At 43.3% G+C, this 24,024-nt stretch overlaps 1 protein-coding gene across 2 annotated transcripts in view; it reads left to right on the forward strand.

Annotated features, from left to right (window-relative positions):
• NFKB1 (nuclear factor kappa B subunit 1) overlaps positions 1 to 17,267 on the forward strand; it is a gene marked incomplete at its 5' end in the record, with an annotated part of 45,825 nt that extends 28,558 nt beyond the window's left edge. For both annotated transcript variants that reach the window (XM_084262746.1, XM_084262745.1), the window contains 12 exons: positions 920 to 1,009; positions 1,925 to 2,116; positions 4,794 to 4,935; positions 8,130 to 8,244; positions 10,235 to 10,436; positions 11,310 to 11,479; positions 12,125 to 12,227; positions 13,085 to 13,200; positions 13,976 to 14,042; positions 14,326 to 14,498; positions 14,605 to 14,785; positions 16,392 to 17,267. In XM_084262746.1, the coding sequence (XP_084118872.1) occupies positions 920 to 1,009; positions 1,925 to 2,116; positions 4,794 to 4,935; positions 8,130 to 8,244; positions 10,235 to 10,436; positions 11,310 to 11,479; positions 12,125 to 12,227; positions 13,085 to 13,200; positions 13,976 to 14,042; positions 14,326 to 14,498; positions 14,605 to 14,785; positions 16,392 to 16,579 (1,739 nt within the window). In that variant the 3' untranslated portion in view covers positions 16,580 to 17,267. The remainder of the gene's footprint in view (positions 1 to 919; positions 1,010 to 1,924; positions 2,117 to 4,793; positions 4,936 to 8,129; positions 8,245 to 10,234; positions 10,437 to 11,309; positions 11,480 to 12,124; positions 12,228 to 13,084; positions 13,201 to 13,975; positions 14,043 to 14,325; positions 14,499 to 14,604; positions 14,786 to 16,391) is intronic.
• Between the last annotated feature and the right edge of the window lie 6,757 nt (positions 17,268 to 24,024).

A 24,024-nucleotide genomic window follows, 5' to 3' on the forward strand; every position in this document is an offset into this window, starting at 1 on the left:
ATACTAATGTTACTCATTTTGGTCAAGCAACCCCTTGTTTCCTAGAGATTAATCAGCTCCTTTGCCTTCTTACTTGGGTATAAGGCTCAGGGTGACTTTTATTTTTCTTTTTTGAAGCTTTTAAGTCACAGATAACACCTTTCTAGTTTAGGGAGCCTGAGTCAGGAATCCATCGTACCTTAGCTTTGTGGCTTCTTGGGGCATCAAGGGCACTGAAACTCATGAGACATCTCAGCTTAAAATTAAACAGATTCGTAATTATTTCTGGGTTTAGGAGTAGAATTTGGCAAATTAACCCTGTTAGTGCAAAGAAGTATTAATTTTTGATACTATTTAGTCAATTTCCCACACAGCTCTGTCCGCTGAAGCCAGAGCATGTTTGAGATGCAGGATCAGAAGAGCATTGCTTTGCTTCTTGCAGCACAGCATTAAGAACCTGTAGATCACCAAATGTCTTCGGAACCACAGTATCTTTACAACCCTTTTTTTTAAGAGCAGGAGACAGAGCAACAGTTTTCAAATTGTTACATGCATTACTAGCAGCACATTTATAACATGGTACAACACCAGAATGCAAATCAGTTGTAATCATAAAGATGTGAAAGCATAGACATAGCTTGTGAAGCCTCATTTGAGTTTTAGATGAAGCATGCTAGTGCTAATGCATTTGTGTGCCCTCACAGATGTTGGGATAGAGTGTGTCACTAGCCAACCATCTCAGATTTCTTTGGATTTTTTGAAAGGGTGGGAGAGATTTCACCTTCATTCTGGGAAGTTTATTTTAATTGAATGGAATAAAGCAGAAGGTATTTAGAAAACAAAATTCCAGTTCTTTAGGTTCAGTCTTCTTGCAGGTGCTGTTTCCATTGCTTTAATGTGTAATTCTCTATTAATTCTTAATATTTTTTCCTATTTTTAGGGTTCAGTTATCCTTCATATGGATACTCAGCTTTTGGAGGGATGCACTTCCACCCTGGCACTACAAAGTCCAATGCTGGAATGAAACATGGTAACAGTAAAAATGTCGTTCTTGCAACAGTTGAATTGAGTTTGGCCATCTTTATACTCCCTTACAGCATGAGCTGAAGTGTTATGCAGGTCTAACTAAGCATGATGGGGAGGGCTTTTTTTTTTTTTTTCCCTTTTTTCCCCAGAATCAGCCTCTTTTCTAGAAATCTCTGGCAGCAGAGGGGTTTGTGTAAATTATGCTGCTTTGCTTCTCTTTAATTCTTTCAAAATCCACCTTAAAAGCTGTTTGGTGATTTCTTTTTTTACAGCTAACTTGAGAAGCAGTCATCAAAACCCTTCCATGTGCTTATATGTTCAGTTCATGCCTTGAGCAACAGCCCTTTCTCTTGCTTCAATGTGCTGATTACAGGTGACCCAAGGACTAGGCCAGGAAAAAGGTTGTTGCCAAGGTCTGGTTCTATAGCCAGAGAAGTAACATAAATATCAATGGAATAGTTTAATAATAAGGGCATTCTTGTCTTCCTAAAATATGGAAGTAATTTCAAATCTGCATGTTGAATACTCTGTAATTATTTCCAGTCTCTGGGATTAATCTGTTGCTAGAAAACCAAAAGTGAATCTGAATAATTCTGCTAGATTTCCTGGGAATGCTTCAGACTTCCATTCTTGTACCACAAAAAGAGAAGTAAATCTATTATATATAAAAAAAATCTTTAAAGCAAGGGCTGTCAAAAAAGTAACATCACTTTCTCTAAAATTGTGTAAATTGCTGTGTCTGCCCTTTCCACTGGCATCTGAAGTATCACGATTCGTGAGGGTTTAACAACAACACCCATGTCAAAGTAAATTTTGGTATTGAGCTCTGTAGGGCTTGGCTAAGGCTAGTTGAGCTTTTGTCACTTACATTAAAAAGCACCAACACTGGACACTAAATGATACTAATTTTTGTTTGAAGGACTATCAAGTAGCACAGCTGAAGAAGCTGGGAATAGTTCTGATAAACAAGGTGACAAACGGGACAGCAATCATGATGTGAAAATGGAAACTATGGAGAGGAATGACTGTAGAACCCCTGGTGATAATGAGGAAAAGGAAGATGCTTCTTCCTGTAAAACAGAAGCAAATGAATCAGGAAGCAGGTGGCAGGGTAAGTGAACAAGAAAATGTATTTAGGGTAGATCAAAATGTGGTCTGGGCAAAGCTGGTGTTAAAGGCCTGGAAACTCCATAAACCTCTAGTTGCGGTTTTCAGCATGTGATAATGCCTCCTGCAGGAAACAGGAGGGATTCCAGTCCCCTAGATCTAAGGTCCCTCCCCATACATAGTTCTGTAGATAAACTTCCACCTTTGTACTGCCACCGAGCAACTGAACTTCTGCTTGTCATGCAAGGAGAGGAGATAGCTTAGCCTGCTGGGCACGTTTAACACTCCTGTGTAATAAACCTACATGAGAAACACTGAAAGCAAGGAGGGTACAGGGAATACAATTCAGCAGTTGACTTGGCTTTTGATATTTGATAGGCTTTAATGGATGAGTAAAGGGATTGTTGCAGTAGTTCTTCCCTGCCATTCTACTGTTAAATTGCATGCAAAGTAGTGTTAAAAGTTTGAATTTAAAATGTAAATTCCCATGTGGCACATGCACAGTAAAATAACACTGTTGGGTAGCAGTGTTAAAACATCAAGCTGGTGAACCAAAAGGAAGGCAGGCAAGAGTAGTCAGTAGAAGTGATTTAGCAGTAGAGTTGTAAAATACACGAAGACTACAAATCACCCTTTCCCAGGCAGTGAAACTTCCTTTTCCTGGATTGTGTTTCAAAAGAGTTGATGGTCACTTTTTTAAAAAGGATTTGAGGAAGTATGTTTCTTATAAAATTAAAAACCAAAAACAAACAAACAACAACAAAACCCAAAAAAACCCCACAAAAGACAACCCAATCAAAAAACCCAACGGTTGGACTAGAGAGGCACAGTAGTGGTAGGAAGTGAGCAGGAAGGAATTTTTTTTGTTCTTTGCTTTTACCAAGTATGGTGTGATTTAGACCACTTGGGGTGTTCCCCCCTTGGTCAGGGAGAGGACCTGTTATCTAAGCTAACAGCAGTAGAAACTATGCCTTGGAAAACCAGTCATGTAGTAGATGGGCTGTAGTTGTAAAAGCCTCCAAGGTGTAGCTTCTTGTGACCTGAGAAACAGATGGTGCTTCCTGAGAAAAACTGCTATTTGCAGTTCTGGTTGTGATAAATCCCATGACTGATTCAGAGAGCAAAACATTGCGCTAATATGCGAAGAAATAATAATGTCTGTTTACCAGTCACCAAGGAGGGGCCTGAATTGCTGACCTGGTTTCCAAATAATTAAATTATTGGCAGGAAGTTGACCATTTCTTTTCTTTATCATAACTGCATGAAATGAGCTAATTTCAAGCTCCAGATTATGTGAAGAATAAATGCAGAAGAACAGGTTCCACAAAATAGCTATTGCAGGTTAGAAGATTTGGGAATTGGACTACAAAAGATGCTATCTTGTAATATTTTGAAGGATAACATTTCCATATGCTTGATAGGGGAAACCAGGGAGTTGTAGCATTGAGTTTTTGGACTTTGGAAATGTCTGTAATGAGCAGAGACTTAATTGCTTAATGTAATTTACCCTGGATATATGTCCTGAGCATAACATCCATTTAATTCCGTTAGTTAGTGTCAAGAGTTAAATAGCAAATATAAGTGTGTCGGCCTGGGCATATAGTATAGGAACCACAGTGATGTATTGCCTAGAACAATAAGCTTCATGGATATGAGCTTAAGTCTTTGGCTTACAGAAATGAATGCTTCTGACCCAGTCTAAATGCTTGGGTTTGTGTAGCTGAAAATCCTGGGTGTGCTTTAAATGACATAGACATTAGGTATACTTGTTTGCTGTTAATAATTTTTGACTTACAAGGTTTTATAGAAACATGAAACTTTTCAAAATACAGGCTGGTTTCAGATGATACTGCTTCCCAGAATGACAACTGTGGTTTGAAAGTTCATCTGTTTCATTTTCGCTAGTTTCTTGCTGATACAGAACCACAAAGGTATTGACAGAGCAACTAGAGTGACTTTTTCCACAAATTAGTTTCTTTCCTCCCCTTTCTCCCTCTTGTGTCCTCACTGTGACAAATTCTGCTTTTTGAAATCTCAGTGGTTATACGTTTCATAAATCTAAAATCAGGATACTACAAATACTAAGCATTGTAAACACTGGAATGTTTTAAACAGGGGAACAGAATTCTGTAAAGCAGGAGAGACTGCATGGGTCCAGGCACAGTGGGGGCACAAAGCCCTGGTTTATTCCACAGCTGCTCTGTGAGTTTTTGTACAGTATTTGACAGGTCACTTAAACTTCTTGTGCCTAGGTTTCCCCAGGTCAAAACTCCTCTGAGCTGTACAGGAGGTTCTTTTAAGTGTTCCGTGGACAAGCATCCATAGGTATCACTTGTATATAGACAAACATACTACTGTTCCTCCTCGTTTTGTCTCATTTTACAGCAGGGTGCACATCAGTGCAATTAATTTGGTGCACTCAAAATAAAGGTGGTTTCCAAAGGTTGACTGCTCTCAGGATTCCTGATGCCTGAATGCTCAGCATGCACCTAGGTTTTTCTTCCAAGGGACTCATTCCCTCTATCCTTACCTCTCAGGAGTAATTAGCAACCTGTCTCAGTGAGCCAGTAAATGATGCTTGGTGGTCTGCACTTTGTATTTCTGTGGCAGCACAATTTCTTGTCAAAGTGATATTGCAAGGAAGACAATCAAACTGATGAAGACAAACTGTTCTGTTGCAGATGGTCTGTTCCTGGAGAAGGCCATGCAGCTTGCCAAGCGGCACTGCAATGCTCTCTTTGATTATGCTGTAACTGGAGATGTGAAGATGCTGTTGGCTGTTCAGCGCCATCTCACTGTTGTCCAGGATGACAATGGAGACAAGTAAGTTGGCCTGTACTTCCTGGGTTGAAGGCCATGTTTTTGATGGCAGAACAGTGTAGTCAATTTGTTCTGTCCCCTGTGGGTGCTGATTACAGATTGCAGCACTGCTCTCATCAAATAAACATCGTTCTCCTTTGTGCTGTTTGAGATGTACAGATGCCATTTAGATACTTTTGTTGCATTTGCAGAAAAGTTCATTGATCAGAAAGTAACCTGGTGATTGAGGACATGTTGAGCACCTTGTGGGTTTGTTCCCCCCCTTTCTTTTTTTCCCCTTTTTTTTCTTTCCTTTTCTCTTCCTTTTTTTATTATAACATTTCATGTTCAGTCAAGATTTTGCTTGCATCATTATACACAGTTGATGGGGATCCTCAGCTTCATGCTTTTTATTCCATGTGAGTCCTTAAATCTTCATGGGAAGCTTTAAGTTACAGATGCCCCAGGAGATGTAGAAAGAGTAGCTGGAGGGTCTATGCTGCTCTGGTCCTCCTGACACTTAAGTTCTTCCTGGAGGATGGTATTTTGCTCTTGCTTACATCTGTACTGTTGTCTTCCAAGAGATTGCACAGATGTTTGTGGCAGACTTGGCTGCTAATACTTGCTTGTCAGTCCTTCAATAATGTGAACTGGAATAGAAATCCATTTTGTTCCTCTAAAGCTGTGCAGATTCTGTGGGGCTCAGTGAAACACAGTGAGGAAATCTAAAGTGAATTCAGCGGAAGGGGCTCTGAACACATGCAAAGATAATCTCCTGAATAAGCAAGTGACATTATCACAGCCTTGCTTTTCAGCTGGCTGCTTTGGGTGGGCCCTGTGCAGTCACTTAATGTTTCCTTAAGCTGCGATTTTTTGCACAGTAGAAGCCATATAAGCCTCAAGGTGTCCAGCTAGATAAAAATTTGCAAGTGACTGAGACATGCTATCCCAGTGTTGGATTTCTCTGGGCAGCTACTGCTTTCCTGCCACTCGCAGGGAAAATAGGTCTCTGATTGCTCAAAAGGACTGCAGAATCAGAGACCACTCCTTCACTGGCTTTGCTTTCCAAGTGGCAACTTAATGCCTGCTTTGTGGAAAGCAGGAATAGGAACAAGGCAGGAGCTAGGAGCTAGCGCTAGTGACAAAATCTAATAGCACTTGGAACAACACCACAGTGAGGACTATTGGGCAAGTAGGACCTGCATTTAATTATCAATAATGTGTCTCAGATTTGGACTTGTAGGGCATTTCAACAAAGTCAAAGTACTTCTCAGAATGATGGCAAATAGTTGTTTTCTTCCTGAATGCACCTGCAAGTCTGTGAGGCTTAAGGTCATGTTGCCTGTCTCCTCCTGGATTGGATTTTTGTCTGTGAACATGTATTCCATCTTAATTACTCTGCAGCTTTTTAACATAACAAAGTTTTGATGACTGTTTTGCAGTGCTCCTGCAGGAGCAGTTTAAAAGGTCAAAATTAATAAATCCATTCCCCTTTTTTCACTTTAGTTATTAAAATTATATGGCAAAAATTAGAGAATTGTTGCCTAAGCCTTTAAAGAAATGTTGTCAACGATTTTGTGCATCCTTCGTTGAAGTACTATGAAGGCAGTGAAAATGCCTTTAAAGGGACCCTGTGTTGTGTTTTGTGGCTGTGAGACAAAACATGTTCATCTCTGATGGTGTATATTTACAGTGGGCACCCAGTAACACCCACTGTTACTGCATTTATGGGAGTGCCAGCGCTCTCCAGGGCCCGGAAGCTGTTACAGCATTCTGCCTCCACCGCTGTGCTGAAATGCATTTCTTGATGTGGGACTGCTTAAGAAATGGAATTGACTGCCCTTTCATGGCCTAGTCAGCATGCCTTTACAGCATCACATGTGGTGGCAGGGTAAATTTCAAATACTACATGCTACAGGAAAGAATTAAAGCAGCAGAAGAGCAAATTTATTTCTGAAGCGAGATTTGGAAATAAAATGTCAGCATGGTAGAGCATAATATGCATCATCTGCCAGAGAGCAGAGGAACTGATCTCTTACTGTAGTTGTGGACTGTTTAAACGGCACAGGAGAGTTGAAGAAAGGAAAGTGCTGTGGTGCTGCCTATGGCAGTGTCCAGAGCCAATAAAACAGGCCCTTCAAGGCTGAGTTTGGTTTAGAAATAATTTTTTTCTTCCTCTTTTAAAAACTATCTTCTGGTGGTGAGTGCTCTCCGTCTCACTTTCAAGATGACTCCTGAACAGCAAGGAACTTCTTTTTATTTTTCTGATGAAAGTGTAGGTCCAAATATATTCAGGTATTTCTGGAGCAGCATCACAAACACACCACTTTTCCCGTGTTAATATCGTGTGCCAGCAGCAGTATGCCAAAAAGATGAGTCTAGAAGCTGACCAGCATCTGTTAAGGGAGAGCTTGGCAAGTTTCCTGTCAGAAACAAAGGGGGTGACTTTGAAATGAAGTCCCAACGGTCAAGACAAATCACGCTGTGTTGGAGAGGAGTGATGGGATTCACAACCCACTTTCTTCCTGGTGTCCTTTTGCAAGTACAGCCACTCTGGCTGGTGGTGGAGGACCTGGCTCTGGAGAAGAGCACCAAAGGCTGTTGTCTTGCTATGCAGTGTCACTCACATCCCAAAATAGGTTTTTTTCTTTGGTGTGACATCTCTAGTTGCTGCTGCAAATCGTGTGGCTGTTAGTCACCAGGCCTGAGTCCTTAGTCATTTTTGTGTTTGAAAGCGAAGAAAAACCCACAGATGTGGGGAAACCCCCAAGGGAAAATCTGCTTTGGTGGCTGAGAGACTTGTGGAAATTCTGATGGTTTTGACAGTAAGAGGTATTCATGTGCTGCATAAATCAAAACATGAAAAAAACAAACCAAAATCTGGGGATTTTAACAAGTTCTGAAACAATTCTTTGGTGCTACAAAGTTTATATTTATTAGACTGGTAGTTACGTTATGCTCAGGACCAGCAAAAGCCACCCTGCATTTGCTTTTGTGATAGAAGGGTTAAACACAGTTAACCTTCTGTCTAGTTTTGTTTTGGTTTTAAATGCTGGGATTCATTTTAGGTGCCAATATTTGATGCTGAAATCTTGGCCTCGAGCAGTCAAGTGTTTGCATCGGTTAGAATTCAATCTGATCTACAGCAAAACCTGAACATTTTAATACTACATTTGAAAGTAGTGGGAATTGGTTCATCTGCTTTTTGTTTGTTTCAGTGTCCTTCATTTAGCGATTATCCACCTTCATAGTGAGCTGGTGAAAAACCTCTTGGAAGTGATGCCTGACTTGAATTACAATGACATCATTAACATGAGAAACGACCTTTATCAGGTGCGCAGTTGTGGTTGTGTAAGTGTTGTTGATTGTTCAGCCAGTGAAAAAGAAATTGTGCAACTTGCCCTGTCTTATTTTAATGAGCCCAGATCAGGCTGTAATGCAAACAAGTTTAGAAACACAATACCATATTGTAAGGCGGTGAGGAGCAAGAGCATGTTTTCTCTGTTTTAGTTCTTAGCTCTCCTTGATGTTAACAGAAATATCTCCATGGGTTAATACTAGAACAGGCCAAAAATAGGAAGTTCTTCAGTTTGTGCCTTCGTTGTTTGGCCTCTGTGCTATTAAACCATCAGTATGGTTTACAGCGTGCCAACTCTGGGTTCTTGTGATCTGTCTAACGTAGGGCAACTTGGGATCATGAGTCAGTTGCTGCATCATCAGTTATCTATAGGTATGTGGCAGCTGTAAGAAATTATGCCACTCCTACAGCCCTGATGGCATTTGTGCCCATTACGTGAGCAGCAAGTTTTCCCTTTCATGTCTAGGTTCACATTATAACAAAACAATAAAAGCCCACCCCGGTGTTTTTACCGAGTAGGAAAAGAGCTCAACTGCCAGGCACAACTCTGCCTCCTGGAGCTTTTTGTATTGCACCTCAGACAGGCTTTAGAGAGAGCTGTGGGAACCTGCCTGGAAAAGAATCTGTCGCTCACACCTGCCTGAGGGCTGCCAGCTGGACGTCACGCAGCAGCACTCTGACATCTGTGTCCCTCCTGTGCTCTGCACAGTGAAGGCAGGTTGTGTTCTGTGCAGATAGTCCCTGGGAGTTTATTGTGGCTTCTTTGGTCTCTTTTGCGTTCCATTTTTATGTCAGTATAAATCAACTTTGGACTGTGGAGGCTGATGAAAGCAAGCAGAGGATTCTGAATTGAATTCTGACAGGAACGGGAAGCAAAGCTGGGCTCTGCACAAGACCTAAATCTTTAACTCCCAGGACCTCTACAGCTATTCTTACCTTCTGCCTAAACCTTAAGCCAGCAGAGGGAGGGAATGTAGGCTTAGGCTGGGATTCTCCTTCTTTACAGCTACTCTGAAAGCTGAATTGTACACGTACCTTATAGATTCGGCCATTAACTGCAAATGTGTTGACAAATCTATTGGCAAACAACACAAGTCTGTTGTACGGAGCTGGAATTAGTCTTTCTCTATCATCCTCTGCTAATGGAAGGGTAATGGTGCAGAGATGGAATCGTGTGTGATTTTTACCTTATTTTAGCGTTGGAAATATGATTTCCCAAGCCTTACTGGAATGCTTCTTGTTTGAATGCACACATTCCTGGGTGTGTTCTGCATGATGCTGTTGACCGACAAGACTGTTAAGAATGCAGTACACACTCAACCTCTGGAAATGCTTGAAACCTCAGTGCTGCTGGTGTCTGCACAAAAAGAGAGCATGCAAATAGAACCAGCTAGCTAGCTGCGGGCCGTGTAGGGACACAGCTGTTCTGAACTTTGACAAATGCACAGAACAGCAGGATTTTCTTCTTTTCTGGAAGAAGTCGTTTGGAAGAATAAGGAAATCTGAAGCCCGTGGCTGCCAACCTCCTATTCAGGAGCAAAACAAGAGTGTAGCTCATCCCCAAGGCCAGTTCTGAGCAGGCCCTGGAAAGCACGTGTGCGCCCTCTGTGGCGTGACCTTGGTCAGGGGGCAGCTGGAAGCAGGGTTCCCCCATCTTGGGGGGGACAGGAATTGTCTCATTTCCTGAGTCACTTCCACTACACCAGGCAAATAGTCAGGTCGCAGCTCTGGCTTATATAAGCAACGTCTTTGTTCCTCCTGAAGTCCAGCTGCCGACACTGGCAAGGCAGCTTTATTCCCAGTAAGCAGAACCCCTATTCGTAGTATGCAGTAGGAAAAAAGTGTACAGCATACACATGCTTTTAATACCTGTTAACGTTGGAGTAATGTCTTTTCACACTAGGAGCTTTTATGGGCGATGTGACTGTTGCTTATCTCCTCATGCCTTGCTTCTGTCACTTCCAGACCCCCTTGCACCTGGCAGTAATCACAAAGCAGGCAGAGGTGGTCGAAGACTTGCTGAAGGCTGGAGCAGATGTCAGCCTTCTGGATCGCCATGGTAATTCTGTCTTACATTTAGCTGCTACTGAAGGAGACGACAAGATTTTGAGTCTACTCCTCAAGCACAAGAAGGTATCTTCGATGGTCGACCTTTCCAATGGTGAAGGTATGGAAAGATAACAGCTGTGTTTTAGACATAACTGCACACACACCTCTCTTCCTGCCCACACAGTGTTCCTACACAGGTAGATACAGACCTTGGAAACAGCATCTTTCCCCATTTTGCATCTGCTACCCTTGGCTTTTATATGGCTGTGGTCATGGGTGAGAGAACCCAGACGTGTACGTTTTCAGGTTATACAGACCATAAAGATTGGTAATGGCCCTCTGACACAGTATGGATCGGCATTTTTCTTACTGTGTATTTTCTTTCATCTCACAAAAGGTCAAGCACTCTGTTCCTCCTGAGATACCTTATGCAACTAACTACTCTTTCTTTTGGTTTTGTTTTTAAATCCCCGCCCCAGAAGATAATGTTTCCTCTTCCTCTCTAGTGAATGAAATCCCCTCAAAAATAATTTCTGGGCCAGTATTGGGTTTTGTATCTGGTACTTTGTGACCATACAGAATTAGAGCCTGTAAAATAACCACGACAACACAGGTCATTTGAATTCAATACTCCAGCTTTAATAGACTGCAAAATGTCTGACATGCAAATGTCATTATCAGGTCCTCAGAGAAGGGTTTAATTGTGGGGGTTGGGTTTTGGTGGGTTATCTGGTTTTTAGATACAAGGCTTTATTATTCTGTCTTTGAGCTGGTGCAAGTACTCTGGAGGTGGTAGGGCAGCAGGGCAATACTACACTATACCCGTTATTGCCCAGGCTGTTTCCAGAAGCAGTGCTCAGTAGGCAGACTAACTACAGTAACTCATTCATTGTACAGTTCTCATGGGTGGGGCCACTTCAAGCTCATTACTCTGGCAACTCTGTATTTCTCAAATGTTAATGCACGTGATGGATGGGTTTGTTCTGCGTAGGTCTCAGTGCAATTCACATGGTGGTGATGGCAAACAGCATGTCCTGCCTCAAACGCCTGATTGCTGCTGGCGTCAATGTCAACGCGCAGGAGCAAAAATCCGGCCGAACTGCATTGCATTTAGCTGTGGAGCAAGAGAACATCCCGCTGGCAGGCTGCCTTTTGCTTGAGGTAAAGCTCTTCACTTGCATTTTTAAAAGCTCTTAAAAATCCTTAACTTCTTTGGAGGAATGGAAGTAAGGGGGTGGGGGGTGTGTGTTTATTGACTTGATTACTTGAATTGGTACAGGGACACAATTATTATTAGTTATTACTTGTTTAACAACTTGACCCTAGTGTGCTTAATTCTAGAAGTAACTTTCCTTGGTATCTGTGCACAAACATGCCGTAGCCTACCCGCTCTCCTGAAGAAGAGCAGGAAGGTGGCTTTCTGTGTGCACCACCTCAGACCCCAAGCATGGTGGGTTATCAGTGAGAGGGCAGAACCGCTGCATGGCATGCTAAGTGACTTTCATCTGCCTGACCTGTTAGGGTTTAGATGCTGTGCTGTAACACTGGAGTAACACTGGAGTGCGTGACTTTCCCATTCCTTCTTTGCAGACAGCATTGAGTTTCTGAGCACACAGCTGTGGAATGGTGCCTGTTTGCACAGTAGCAGCAATATTTATGCTCTAACAGGGGGATGGGGTGTGGGGGGGTGTGTGTGTGGACTAGAGGATCTTTCACAGTCCCTTCCAACCCCTAACATTCTGTGAGTCTCTGCAGCTGTATTGTATAGACAAGTAACACCTTTCTTCTTGTTCAATAAAAACTTAGGGTGATGCAGATGTGGACAGCACTACGTATGATGGGACAACTCCTCTTCACATAGCAGCTGGAAGGGGCTCTACAAAATTGGCAGCAGTTCTCAAAGCAGCAGGTATGAAAATCGGTATTTGCTGGAGAGTTTTCTTTCACAGTGCCAATTAGGTTAGCTGGGTGCAAGCAGGAAAGGCTGGGCCGCTGAACTTGTTTAACGAGCAGAAGAAATCAGACGTTTGTTTTTCCTCCGGAAAGGCCTCCTTTCTGTGCTGTGCTCCTCTTTAGCACCATCTAATGGCTAAGAAAGCAAATTATGCTGGTCGAGGAAAAAAAAAATCTCTTGAGCCCTCTTGGAAGTTTTTTTTGAGTATTTCATTTGTAGTTTTTATAGCTGAAGAAGCTGAGAAGAGACCTTGTTCCATAGTTGGGTAAGCGTTGGACTGCTTTAAAAACAAACACAAAAATAGGTCACTGAACCCATGAGCTTGTTAGTGTTTCCTATTTCCTGTTGCTGTGGATGAGTTATTTTTGAATGCTTATTGGAACATATTCAGCTGTATTTAGACCCAATTTTTCTCCTTTGAAACAGAAATCCAAGCCTCCCATTGCTCTGGCTGTGTTCTTGGTCTTTTAATAATGCCCTGCTTTCTCTGACGCTATAAAAAGCTCATAGGTTACATGCTGCTCTCTGTGTGAGCCAAGACTGGGGCTGGAAGGCAGCTGATCGTCATCGCTCTTTGTATAGGGCCCTCGTGCACCGCTGGTTGGTGTGCTCTGTGCAGGAGAGCAGTGATCTGCAGAGATGGCACAGATTTTAGCTGCAGTTGGTAAAAAAAATAAAAACTTGTTTGACTGACTAGGAAATGTCAGTTAGCTGGAGCTGCCAGTCGGAACTCAGAATATGTATTTCATATATTGCTTAAAAACAACTCAAAGCCTTTTTTTAAGGGAATTTTTTGTGCACTTGTTTCCCAGGTGCAGATCCTCACATTGAGAACTTTGAGCCATTGTTTGATCTAGATGATGAGAATGATGATGACGAAGGGATTGTGCCTGGAACGACACCACTGGATATGGCAGCCAACTGTGAGGTATGTGGTCTGGGGTTTGGGTTTTTTTAATAATGAATGGTAGTTCAGCTCTCTCAGCCAGCTTCTTTCACTGCATCCAGTTATTTCAGTGGTGACAAGTTAGTTTAATTTTTGATGACAGAAGTATTAAGTGAGCAACCCCCATCCCAAGCAGGCACTTCCTGAACCAGGCTCCTGACAGGTTGGAAAAGCGCTGGGCAGCTCGTGGGTGAAGGCCCAGAGTCAGAGACCTGCTCAGGGGTGGTTCCTTGCCCCATGTTTTTCAGAACTGCTGCTGCTGTGTGGAGGGAAAATGGAGTTCGATTTCCTCCCTAAACTGTGTTTAGGCTGCATGGTCCATGCTTTAGTAGCTGAGCAGGTTCAGTTGGTTTGGTGTAAGTGTAAGGTACAAGCAGTAGTATCTCTCATCACACGAAGTGGGAAGTGGTACTAGCCTTGAGTGAAAATCTTACCCCAGCTCTGGTTTGAATTGCTTGTTACTGCAGACAGGCACTAGCTCCTCCCTTAGCCACTGCTACTGCCACTTGTTTACTGCAATGACTGCCTCTCTGTCTCAAAAACAGAGCCAGAGCTTAAGGGCAAGTGAGAATACTCAAGATTTATCCCTCAAGCTTAGTGCAGGTCTTCTACAGTACCTTCACCCATACTGGTCCTGGGACAGAAAGCGTTGTCCATGTATGGGTGGAATGAGGGCTTTATACAGTAGTGCCTATTATCTTGACAAGTCTCAGCACGAGCCAGGTTTCTAACTCCTGCTTTTAATGCATTCTCTTAGGTGTATGACATATTAAATGGCAAACCCTACGCATCTGCAGTGGTTTCAGCGGACTTACTGACACAAGGTAATATCTCCAGAGGACTTGACAGTATCCCTGTAGTAATGGAGTACAGAAAGTGTACGTACAGAAGACATGGCTCTACCATAGCTTGTAACTGAACTGGGGTGGAACCCAGTCAGAGGCTGAGCATGGTGCTGTTAAGAGGACACACAGGAGTACAGTTTCACCATTACAGCAATACATTAGCAAACACAAAAGTACTCTAATTTGACTTTGTTTCTGCTTAGAAATGAACTGGTGCATGATTTGTGTAAGTAATAAACTAACCTATTTCTCTGTTCCCCAGGACATCTGAGAGAGCTGAGTGAAAGTTCCAAGATGCAGCTTTACAAACTACTGGCAGTGCCTGATCCAAAGAAGAACTGGTCCACTCTAGCACAAAAACTGGGTCTTGGCATACTTAACAATGCCTTCAGGTTGAGTCCTTCCCCATCGAAAACTCTGCTAGACAACTATGAGGTAATGTGGCTGTAGCAAGTATGACTTGCTACAGTCAGGCAGGTGGAGAGCACTGTCCTCCTGCACACTGAGACAGTGTGTGAGCTTCTGTTGTCATCTCTCTTAGGTTTCTGGTGGTACAGTTCAAGAGCTGATTGTTGCTTTGAGACAGATGGATCACACAGAAGCCATTGAAGTCATCCAGAAAGCACTGTCCAGCTCACAAAGTCTGTCTCACATGGAAGACAACACCCCAAAAGCTATTCCATCATTGTCATCACCACCCACCTGTGCAAATGGAGAGACAGGTAAAACTGACAGCAAACCATCAAGAGTTTTATTTAACACATTTTTTCAGCTTTCCCCCCACCCCACCGTGGACTGTTGCTGGACAGAGTAGTTTCTCTCACACAGTGCCCGAGCTGCTTACCTGTTTCAGAAACACTTTATTACAGCCCAACCTTCTTGTCAGGCTAGGCCTAGAAGAGAGGGGAAAACCAGTCCATGTGAGTGGCAGCCCTGCGTTACAGCATTGATCACACCACCACCTCTTTCTAAATCCAGGCACCTTCCACTTACTGGTGGTAACTTCTTGGACATAGTGGGGATAACTTCAGAAGATAAACTAGGCTCTGACCTGCTGAGCCTGTAGAAGCAGCATCACCTTTCAACTCTCTCCCCAAACCCCACCTCATATCTGGTTAAACAGAAATGCTTTGGGTTCATCAACCTGTCAGAAAGACTTTGGCATCCCATTTCTCCTGCTGCACTGTGTGGCAGCCCCGTATAGGCAGAGACATTGGGGATATTTTAGGTTACAAGGGACCTCCTGCAGTCCAACTACTGCCTCGCAGCGGGGCCTGTATAACATTACATGGGGGTGGCCATGTCCTGTCCAGTTCAGTTTTAAGCATCTTCAGCAACAGAGGTCCTACAGTGGTTTTGGGTACGGGGCTCCCCTGACAAGGGCTGTGAGTCCTCAGGGTCAGCCTCTGCCTGGCCACATTCAGTAAGAAAAGGCTTTGTTGTTTTCCTGGTGCCCTGTTCAAACACCAGTAGTGCTGCCAGCACCGTAATGTGGAGCTTACAGCCTATTTGAAAACACTGTCAATATTATTTTGGAAAGGAAAAAGAAACACCACAGTAAGTCCAGCCTTGTCTAACAGTGTCAGTTTACTCTATAGGAAGTGTGTGTTCAATCATGGACCAAATATCCAAAACTGTGCTTGTACAGAGATTGCCTCTATCTAAATCTGGAAGGGGAGAGGAGGGGTTCTGCTGCTTTGCAACATGAACAGCCCACATTGTGCCACTGCTTTTCAGGTGGCTGGTTTAGGAAAATAATGGTGATTTCTAATATGCTGATCACCATTGTAGTCACACTGAGCCTGTGGCATACCTTCCACTCAGACCCTGTTCTCCTGCAGTCGGTCAAGCTGTTTGCAGCTCTTGCAAGATGACAGCTGCTGCTGACCTCTCCGTAGTCCAGGCTCACTTCCTAGATCAAAATTGTTCAAGTGTGTCTCGAAAACGAATCTGTAAGTGAAATAACATGAGGAGTTTTAAGGGCCTCATCCTGGAGCTGTATACTTGCACGGAGTCTAGGAATGAGGAGAGCCAGGGAACCTTTGGCCCTGCTTACTGACACACTTGGGCAGAGTCCTGGCTGGTGTGGTGACAGCCTTGGTGTCAGCCTGGTGACACCAGGCTTCTCATCCCAACAAGTTCCAACTGCAGCTGCTGTCTGCCAATAGTGCCTCAGATCACATGCTTTGGTCAACCAAAAACATTCAGTGCAGCTTTTCCTCCTACAATATGAAACGTTGGAGTTCTCTTCCTATAGAAGAGCTTTCAACCTGTGGTTTTTCTGAAAGTGACAAAGCATAATCCGTTTCCCTTTCCTCTCTCACTCAGGTGAGCTTTATAACAGCAGATTTCAAGACAACGAAAGCACGTGTGACAGTGGAGTGGAGACCTCCTTCCGCAAACTGAGCTTTACTTACTCAGACTCACTGAACAGCAAACCAGCAGTAACGCTTGGCAAAGCCACCCTGGGCTACGGACATGAAAGCTCAGTGCAAAGCAATTACATAGCCAACTAGTAACGTCCAGTTAGCAACACGCAGCTACAGGAACAAACGTGACTTTTACAAATTACATCAGTGCTGTCCTGGCCCAGGGGAAGGGAATGCACAACCAAAGACATGCTGGAGGAACCACATGCGAACCTGAACCAGCCACGACTTCAGCACGCAGCTCCTAGCTGTGGCTTCCTTCCTCAAGGGCATTTAATTCTGTTCACTTACAAGCCATATATAATAACCAGGGCTCTACTGCCACACCAGCACCCAGGACTGGACACTGAATTCAGGAGGTTTTCCGGTTTGTGAGGATTTTCATTTATATATGAAAGTCACTCCTTGGTAATGCATAATACCAACTCAATTGAAAAAAGAGGTAAGGCACACAGAGCAATCAAAGAACTCAGTTTCTAGCTGCTCTTCATTAATTCTGCAGCGCCGTTGCATGAAAAAAGTTCATAAAATAGCTGGCAAGGAAAAGCATGACTTAATCAATGACAACTCAGAAAAGAGAATCCTAAAAGAAAAAGTAATTATTGTATATTTCAAATAATGTATTTAAACTTAACTTCAGTGCCTCTTATTCGAAAAAACTTCCAGGTCTCACATTTTCCTATTTGTAAATAATTTTTTTTATATCTGTTCCTTAAAAAAAGTGCTTTTTAAAGGCTTATTTTTATTTTACTTTTATAATAAAACCCCAAAATGAAACCTCTTTGTCTACACTTGCTGCAATTTTTACATATCTTTCAAGTAGAGTCAATGAAGATTTAAGTGTTGATACAAGATTATGCTGACTTCCAAGTACTAAAATTAAGGGTTGCTTATGTGTCTTATGGTGGGAAATACATAAGCAGCTGCACTTGGAACTAAAGCTTCCAATGCACAGTGTCTTTTAGCTCTCGATTATGGCAGCAGAGAATCACTTGCACTGAACCTGACGATTTAGTGTCTCAGCAAATCACAGGGGAGACAGTTGTTCTTTTGTCTGTCTGGTAACTCCTCTGACAGCTGTGCTCCTGAGCAGTTATTTACCGTTGCACATCAGCTCTGAGATGGTGAGTGTACCTGTTAGAGATGCTGGCCCACTTAAGAATCCAGGGACCAGATTTCATGATGAACTAGCAACAAGCAGCATCACGCTATTGTCACTCACATGTAACAGGTTTCCTTGCACAAAGACGGGAGCTGTGGTGGTGTTCTTGGCTCAGCTCAGTTTCAGTAACCTGGGTGTTACTCCTGAGAAAAGGAATCAAGGTAAACCTTGAGAATGATTGCATTTAGAGCAGCATTTGCTATAATGAATTAAACCATGAGTAATGAAAAGACACTTGGGAAATTATTTTATATCCAGTTAATTACTTGCAGAGAAACAAGATGCAGAATAGTAAACACGCCATTTGTTCTTTCCGTTATTGCCGCTGCCTCTGTAGGCTGTACAAAGATGTACAGAGGTTTGTTCAGTTAATGAGCTTGCCCTGAGTTCTCTCTGCACTCCAGCTGTAACACAGAGGCAAAGGTCCTCCCATTTGGGGATGGAGGCACTTTCTGAGCCCTAGCAGAGCTACTGTCACAGGGTTTCCAGCACCAGTCAGGGAGCTGGCAGACATGGAGGTTTCTATAATCCTGCAGGTCACCAGGTTGACCTGGGCATTCATTCACACCTTTCAGCCTTACTTCTGACCAGCTCTGCTTTTACACCACCAGAAGACACCTGGGTCTGTATTTCCTTAAGCACTTCGTGACCAAATGCTGCGTAATAGCTGTTCATCAGGGTGGCCGCAATGAACAGCAAGACATCTCCCCTCAGCCCTGGGCACTGAAGTGCTTTAAGTGACAATCAGGCAGCTCCTTTCCCTGCAGCATCTCCCTTTCAGCCTATTTAACAAAAGAGGCTTTGGTCTTCCCTCTCCTCCCCCCTGCCTTTTCTTTAGAAACAGAAAAGTACTAATTCCAGCAGTCACATAGAAGTTGTTTTTTACAGTTGAGTCATCCCACAGGACAGCCTTTCCCATCTCTGTTAACCCTTAGCATCTTAAGTATGTGTTGCAAGCATGCCACAGAGTTTGTCTGAATCAGGTGACAGCAGGCGGTAGAACACACATCAGGTAGCATAGGGGACACTACATCTAGTAGGAGACATTGTGTCTTCTTTGCAGTTCTTACCTGGCAGAGCAGAACTACTGGAAAGCCAAGTGTTTACCTCAAGCAACTCAGAAGATGCTGAGTTGGATAAAGCCACACAGCTTTATCCTTTTTGCTTTACATTCCATATCAGGAGGTGGTGATCCTGTACGGGGCACCTCGATTTTTGTTCTGATGGCACCTGGGAGGAGGGCAGGCTCTGGGCAGGTATGAGGATGAAGGCAGCACGCAGAGGAACCAGGCTTGGCAAGAGAAAGCATAAGCAATGCAGACAAGTCTTAACGGAAACATTTCAAGCAGATAAATTTCTCATGACAGTTACCTGTTAGGAAGCATGTATGTGCCTCACTGTCGTATCTGCTCACCTCAGACAAAGATTTATCCTTGCAACTCCTTGCCCAGAAAGGAAGTGCCATTCTTATTTCACAAGTATGATAGGATTAACTACAAAAAATAGTCCCACAGGAGTCCAGGAATTTGCTGCCTCAGAGTTCCTGCCTACACCTGGTTTACACCTGGTTTACTCCACTAGCTGCTGAAAAGAGGGTAGTAATAGTGTACTTAACATTTTCACTTAGCACTGCAAGTTTGCATGCAGACTTCATCACACGTTGTAGCACTGGGCATTGTCCCTGTTCTAATCCATATTGCCTCAGAGGAAACGATGCAGAGAAGGGGACTACTCAGTAAGTGCTCCCAAGTCCAGAGTAAGGTGAGAGTTTTAAGACACATGGAGTTACTATTTTTCCATTAGGAGTTCTAGGAAAGCTCCCCCAGCAGCTGTTGAGCTCTCAGGTGGAACACTGTGGTTGGATGAATGGACATAGCCTGTGCCACAGTGGGCCCTTCTAATGCATCGCATCATACTGTGGGACCCTCGGTGCTTATTTCTATTAGCAGTTAGAGCACCAAGGCCAAAAAAGCATCAACCAATAACCTCAAACTGACATGTGAAAGCTGAGTTTGTCCTTCTGATTGCTAGTCACGCTTCCTGGCACTCCTGACTGCGCAGGTTTAGCTGGAAACACATGCAATATTCAAATGGATCAATGTTAAAACCAGAAAGGTTATTTAATTAAGGTGTTTTTTTCCCTGGATTGTAAAGGGATGTAACTTTTTTGCATCCTTGAGTCAAGTTTAGTATTACATTCTGAATTAACTACAGTGAGGATCAAAATCCAAAATAATTCTAAACTTGGTCTGCACTTGCAGTAATTGGAACTCGCTTCATTATTTGCTATCGTAGTGCACCATTAAGTACCAGAAACTTGCAGAATACAGCAAAAGTAAGTTATGACAACAGAACACCCCAGATCATCTCCACATTTGACAGAAAAGATTATTCAGAAAGTTAAACTGCCTTTGATTTTTAGATTGGCTGCCACAGCTGTAAGTTTCTGGTGTCACCTCGGGATGTATTCACTAATTTAGAAGCTCAATGTGAGAGTGGGAACTTGTGGGCACCTTTCAGAGCTTTAGGGACTGCAGGAAAGAGAAGAGTCTTACCTGCACATGGTGGGGCGTGAAGTCTTGACTCCTTTTGCTGGGCAAGGGAAATGCTGGTTTCGTATGCTTAAGGAAGAAGAGCAGTTCTAGAGTAACCACTGAAGGTCCAAACTTTTGATGGCTTCAAATGATTCCCCCAGCTGAAAGCAAGAGACAGTACGAGTTAGCTAATTAGTCAGGAGCTGCTTTTCTTTCTCAGGGTTATGAAGCAGTTTGACGTCCTGCTTAGCACTAGGCTGCAGTATGTGTGTTATGCAAAGCCTGTACAGGTTTCCCTGTAGACTCATTTAAAAGCAACTGCTACAGGAATTTCTCAGCCATCTGTTTGCCCTTGCTATTTTCATAACACACAGGAGCGGTAGCACATCACTCGACTTCATTACACACTGAAAGAGAAAACACTTGTGACTGACTTAACATCAGTTAACCTGTGACCTGCAGCAGCACCCACCAGCGCTCCAGCTGAGTCAGCACACACTCGCACCACGTGCACCCGCACAGCGTAGTGCCGTGCTGCCTGGGCCAGCTAATGCAGAGCTATTTGCCAGAAAGACAGGAACGTGACTAACATGCACCATCACCTCAGTACCTCCTTGTCTTCAGCATCCCAGACAAGAAAGTCTATGTTTGGCTACAGTAGGGACCAAAAGCTGTGGCTGGGTAGCAGATAGCTAGATACACAAATTATAACATTGTCCTAAATACTGGGCCTGCTTCTCCCTGGAAGCTCCCCTGCTATCCTCAGCTCCTCAGCAGTGGTCAGGCCCAGCTACAGCTTCCCACCACTCTACCAGCACCATAGAACAGCTCTTAATAAGAGATGAAGCTTTCCACCTTTTCTTTCCCAGGAAGCCAGCTGCGGGCTGGCTCGCACCATTGCTCCTTTACAGCTGTTGGGGAAGCAAGCAGAAGCTCACAGTGCTGAGTGCTTAAATCCTGATAGAGCACATTAGCTGGGAAAGACAGACACACAGGGCCAGTGTGTTACCAAGTTATTTACAAGAAGCAAAGGAGAACACTTACAGGAGGAGAGAAGCTGCAATGTTGGCTAAAGCCTGGCACTCCCAGTGCTTGCAAAGACGTATCAAGACTCAGCGTTTAAGGTTTTGATTTTTCACCACCATGAAAAAGGATTGAAACTTTCAGTTCCTGCATGTGACAATGGCATGCTTCCCCAGCCAGGGCACTTGCTCAACTTGCTCCTGCTCTGGATTACCCAACTCCACAGGCCAGTTGGTTCTAACGCGCCAGGGTTATGTCCTACCCCTCAGCAGAGTCAACCAGCTCCCCAGCCAGCCACTAAATAAAAGCAGAGCGAGCAATACTCAATCACTTCGCACTCATGGAGCCCATCAAGAAGTCTCAAGATCAGCTTCCAAAAGCAGACCCCCCAAGACCAGGTCCTGGCAACCTACTATACTCACCCCCTTCTTCCCATCTAGTTCTCAGGGTGTTGTTTCACTTCAAGCTGCAGCATGTTTCCTTTGCTGGTGTTGCCTAGACCAAAGGCACCTCTATTCAGCCTATGCTGCACATTAATAATAAAAAGAAGTGACACTCATGGGTCTTTACAAACTGACTCTAGTTCCTGCAGTAAGATGGCCTTTCCTCCACATCTGCAGGGGCAAACCCAAGTCATTTTAAGGTTTATTTTTCACTTATGTTTCCGTTTTCCACCCTAGTCAAGCTGAATTGGGGATTTCATTTCACTGTCTCATAACATCTGACTGGAAAGCAGAGTTATGTAAACCAAATTCCTTGACTGGAACTCGTCCTTAAACCACTTGAACTGCAAGTTCCTGGGATGACTCAACATACCCCTCATTGGGCAAGAAAGAAATCTGTGATTCTGACAACGTAAAAGCTGTCTCATGAGCTACAAAAATCAAACTGTCCTTAAACAAGGAGAAGAAACTCCCTGGGCTGTTCCCCTGCACCTGACTATACCCCAGGTCACTGGAGAGGTCTCTGCAACACGTCTCCAGGAACAAGAGGGGGACTAATAGAAGAAAAAGCACTGAAGACCCACCTGCCTCTAAAGCAGAAAGAGTGTTCAGGCCCCCAACGTATGCAAACAGCAGGTGACAACAAAGTCTGACTAAGAACTAGGAAAATCTACTTAGAGAGGGACTTCAGATACAGCCACATGCTTCTCTCTTGGAAAAGATATAGAACTTGGAAAAGCTTCCAAGAAAGTGCTCCTGTAAACTGATGCAAAGTACATCTTCCTTGTGTGGTGGAAAGTACCAATAAAGGAATGTTTTCTAAAGCTCAAAATGGTCTCTGCAGGTCCTGAGGGGGTTCAGAGCCAAACATCTGCCAGAGACCACTTTTAGGACAACAAATGAGCCAATGCCATACAGCTTTCTTCCAAAACCTGCTCTCAAGTTCTGTTCTGGAAGGGCATTTGTCATGGCTCCTGCTGAGAACAACTCTGAATGCTCCTTTTGCCATCTGCAGAGAACAGCCCAGAAGCAAACAAAGCCATGTGCACAAGCAAACCCAGTGATCCCTTGAACAAAGCATTACAAGGCTGCACCCTGAAGGAATACTCATGAAGCCACCAATACTTCCCTGATACAGAGAACAAGCACCATGACACTTACCAAACGCTGTTTTTAATGCTCCTGCTGCTAATTCCCAGCCCATCAGATACAACTGACTATGCAGGTGTCTTTGAGTACCTGCAACAGCTACAGATGGATGTGTAGATAACAGCAACTGGCTACTCCAACGATCTCTTCACTCTTCCATTCCTATCTTTGCCCTGATCTGAGACAAAGAACAATGTAACTGAGTACATGTGGTATGTAATCACAAAAGTACCAAAGGGAAATGATTCATGTAGCAGCCACTGCTGCACGGACAAGAAAATAGCATCTATAAATACATACCTACTACAACACCAGGAAACCAAAAGAACCTATCAAGGACATTAAGATAATAATAAGCAAACCTCCCCATTAAGGTGGGGTTTAAGCTCAGGCATTTGGGTCAAACAGTTGCTAATCTGTCATAACAGGACTTTGTGCTGAACTCAAGTCTTCTAGTGAGAAAGAATGGACCCACCCTTTACACAGCTTCTGACCTTCAAAAATAACAATGACTAAAAAATTATCTGAACCTTTATATGTCAAGCTTGTAACTGCAGAAAGCAACAGTAAAACCCCCAGTGTTTTACAAACACCCACTGTTGTGCGTAACAGCACCGACAGGCATCAGCTGTACAGACACTTCATCGACCACTGGTCATGTACCACGTAATTGCTTTCCTGGTTTGGCCTAAAATTCATGACAGGCTAAGCAAGGTCACAGTTATCCAAATTCATGGTTTATGGCTTCTAGAGATCCAAAAGCTCTTTTCTACATCTCTGAAACTTCACTTCTATTCTGAAATGGGCTGAGAACAAGTATTATTGGTCTTCAGATAGTCTCCTTGATTTTTTTTTTTTCTTGAAGCAAGTAATTCTGTCAGAGTTTTATTTATTTAACAATATTAATTACCATCTAGATGTTGCTGGAATAGACACTTCTACAGCAAAGTAAGAGAAAGACATCTACCAACCTGCCCTTTTCCTAAAACACTGAAGCAATACTAATTAATCATATTTACTCCATGTTTTCTTCACATTTTTCCATCCTTACTTTCTATTGATTCTTGCTACTTTGATTCCAGGACACAGAAAAACCGTAAGGGTTTTTCTAGTATTGGTGGTCCAGAAAGCTTCTCAGATAACTTCTAAATTCCTTTATCAATGTCTTCATTTTCTCACAGTTATTCATTACTATAACAGTCCCTATTTATTTTACAACAC

This window comes from Gallinula chloropus (genome assembly GCF_964237585.1).
Source record: "Gallinula chloropus genome assembly, chromosome: 4".
Taxonomy (NCBI): domain Eukaryota; kingdom Metazoa; phylum Chordata; class Aves; order Gruiformes; family Rallidae; genus Gallinula; species Gallinula chloropus.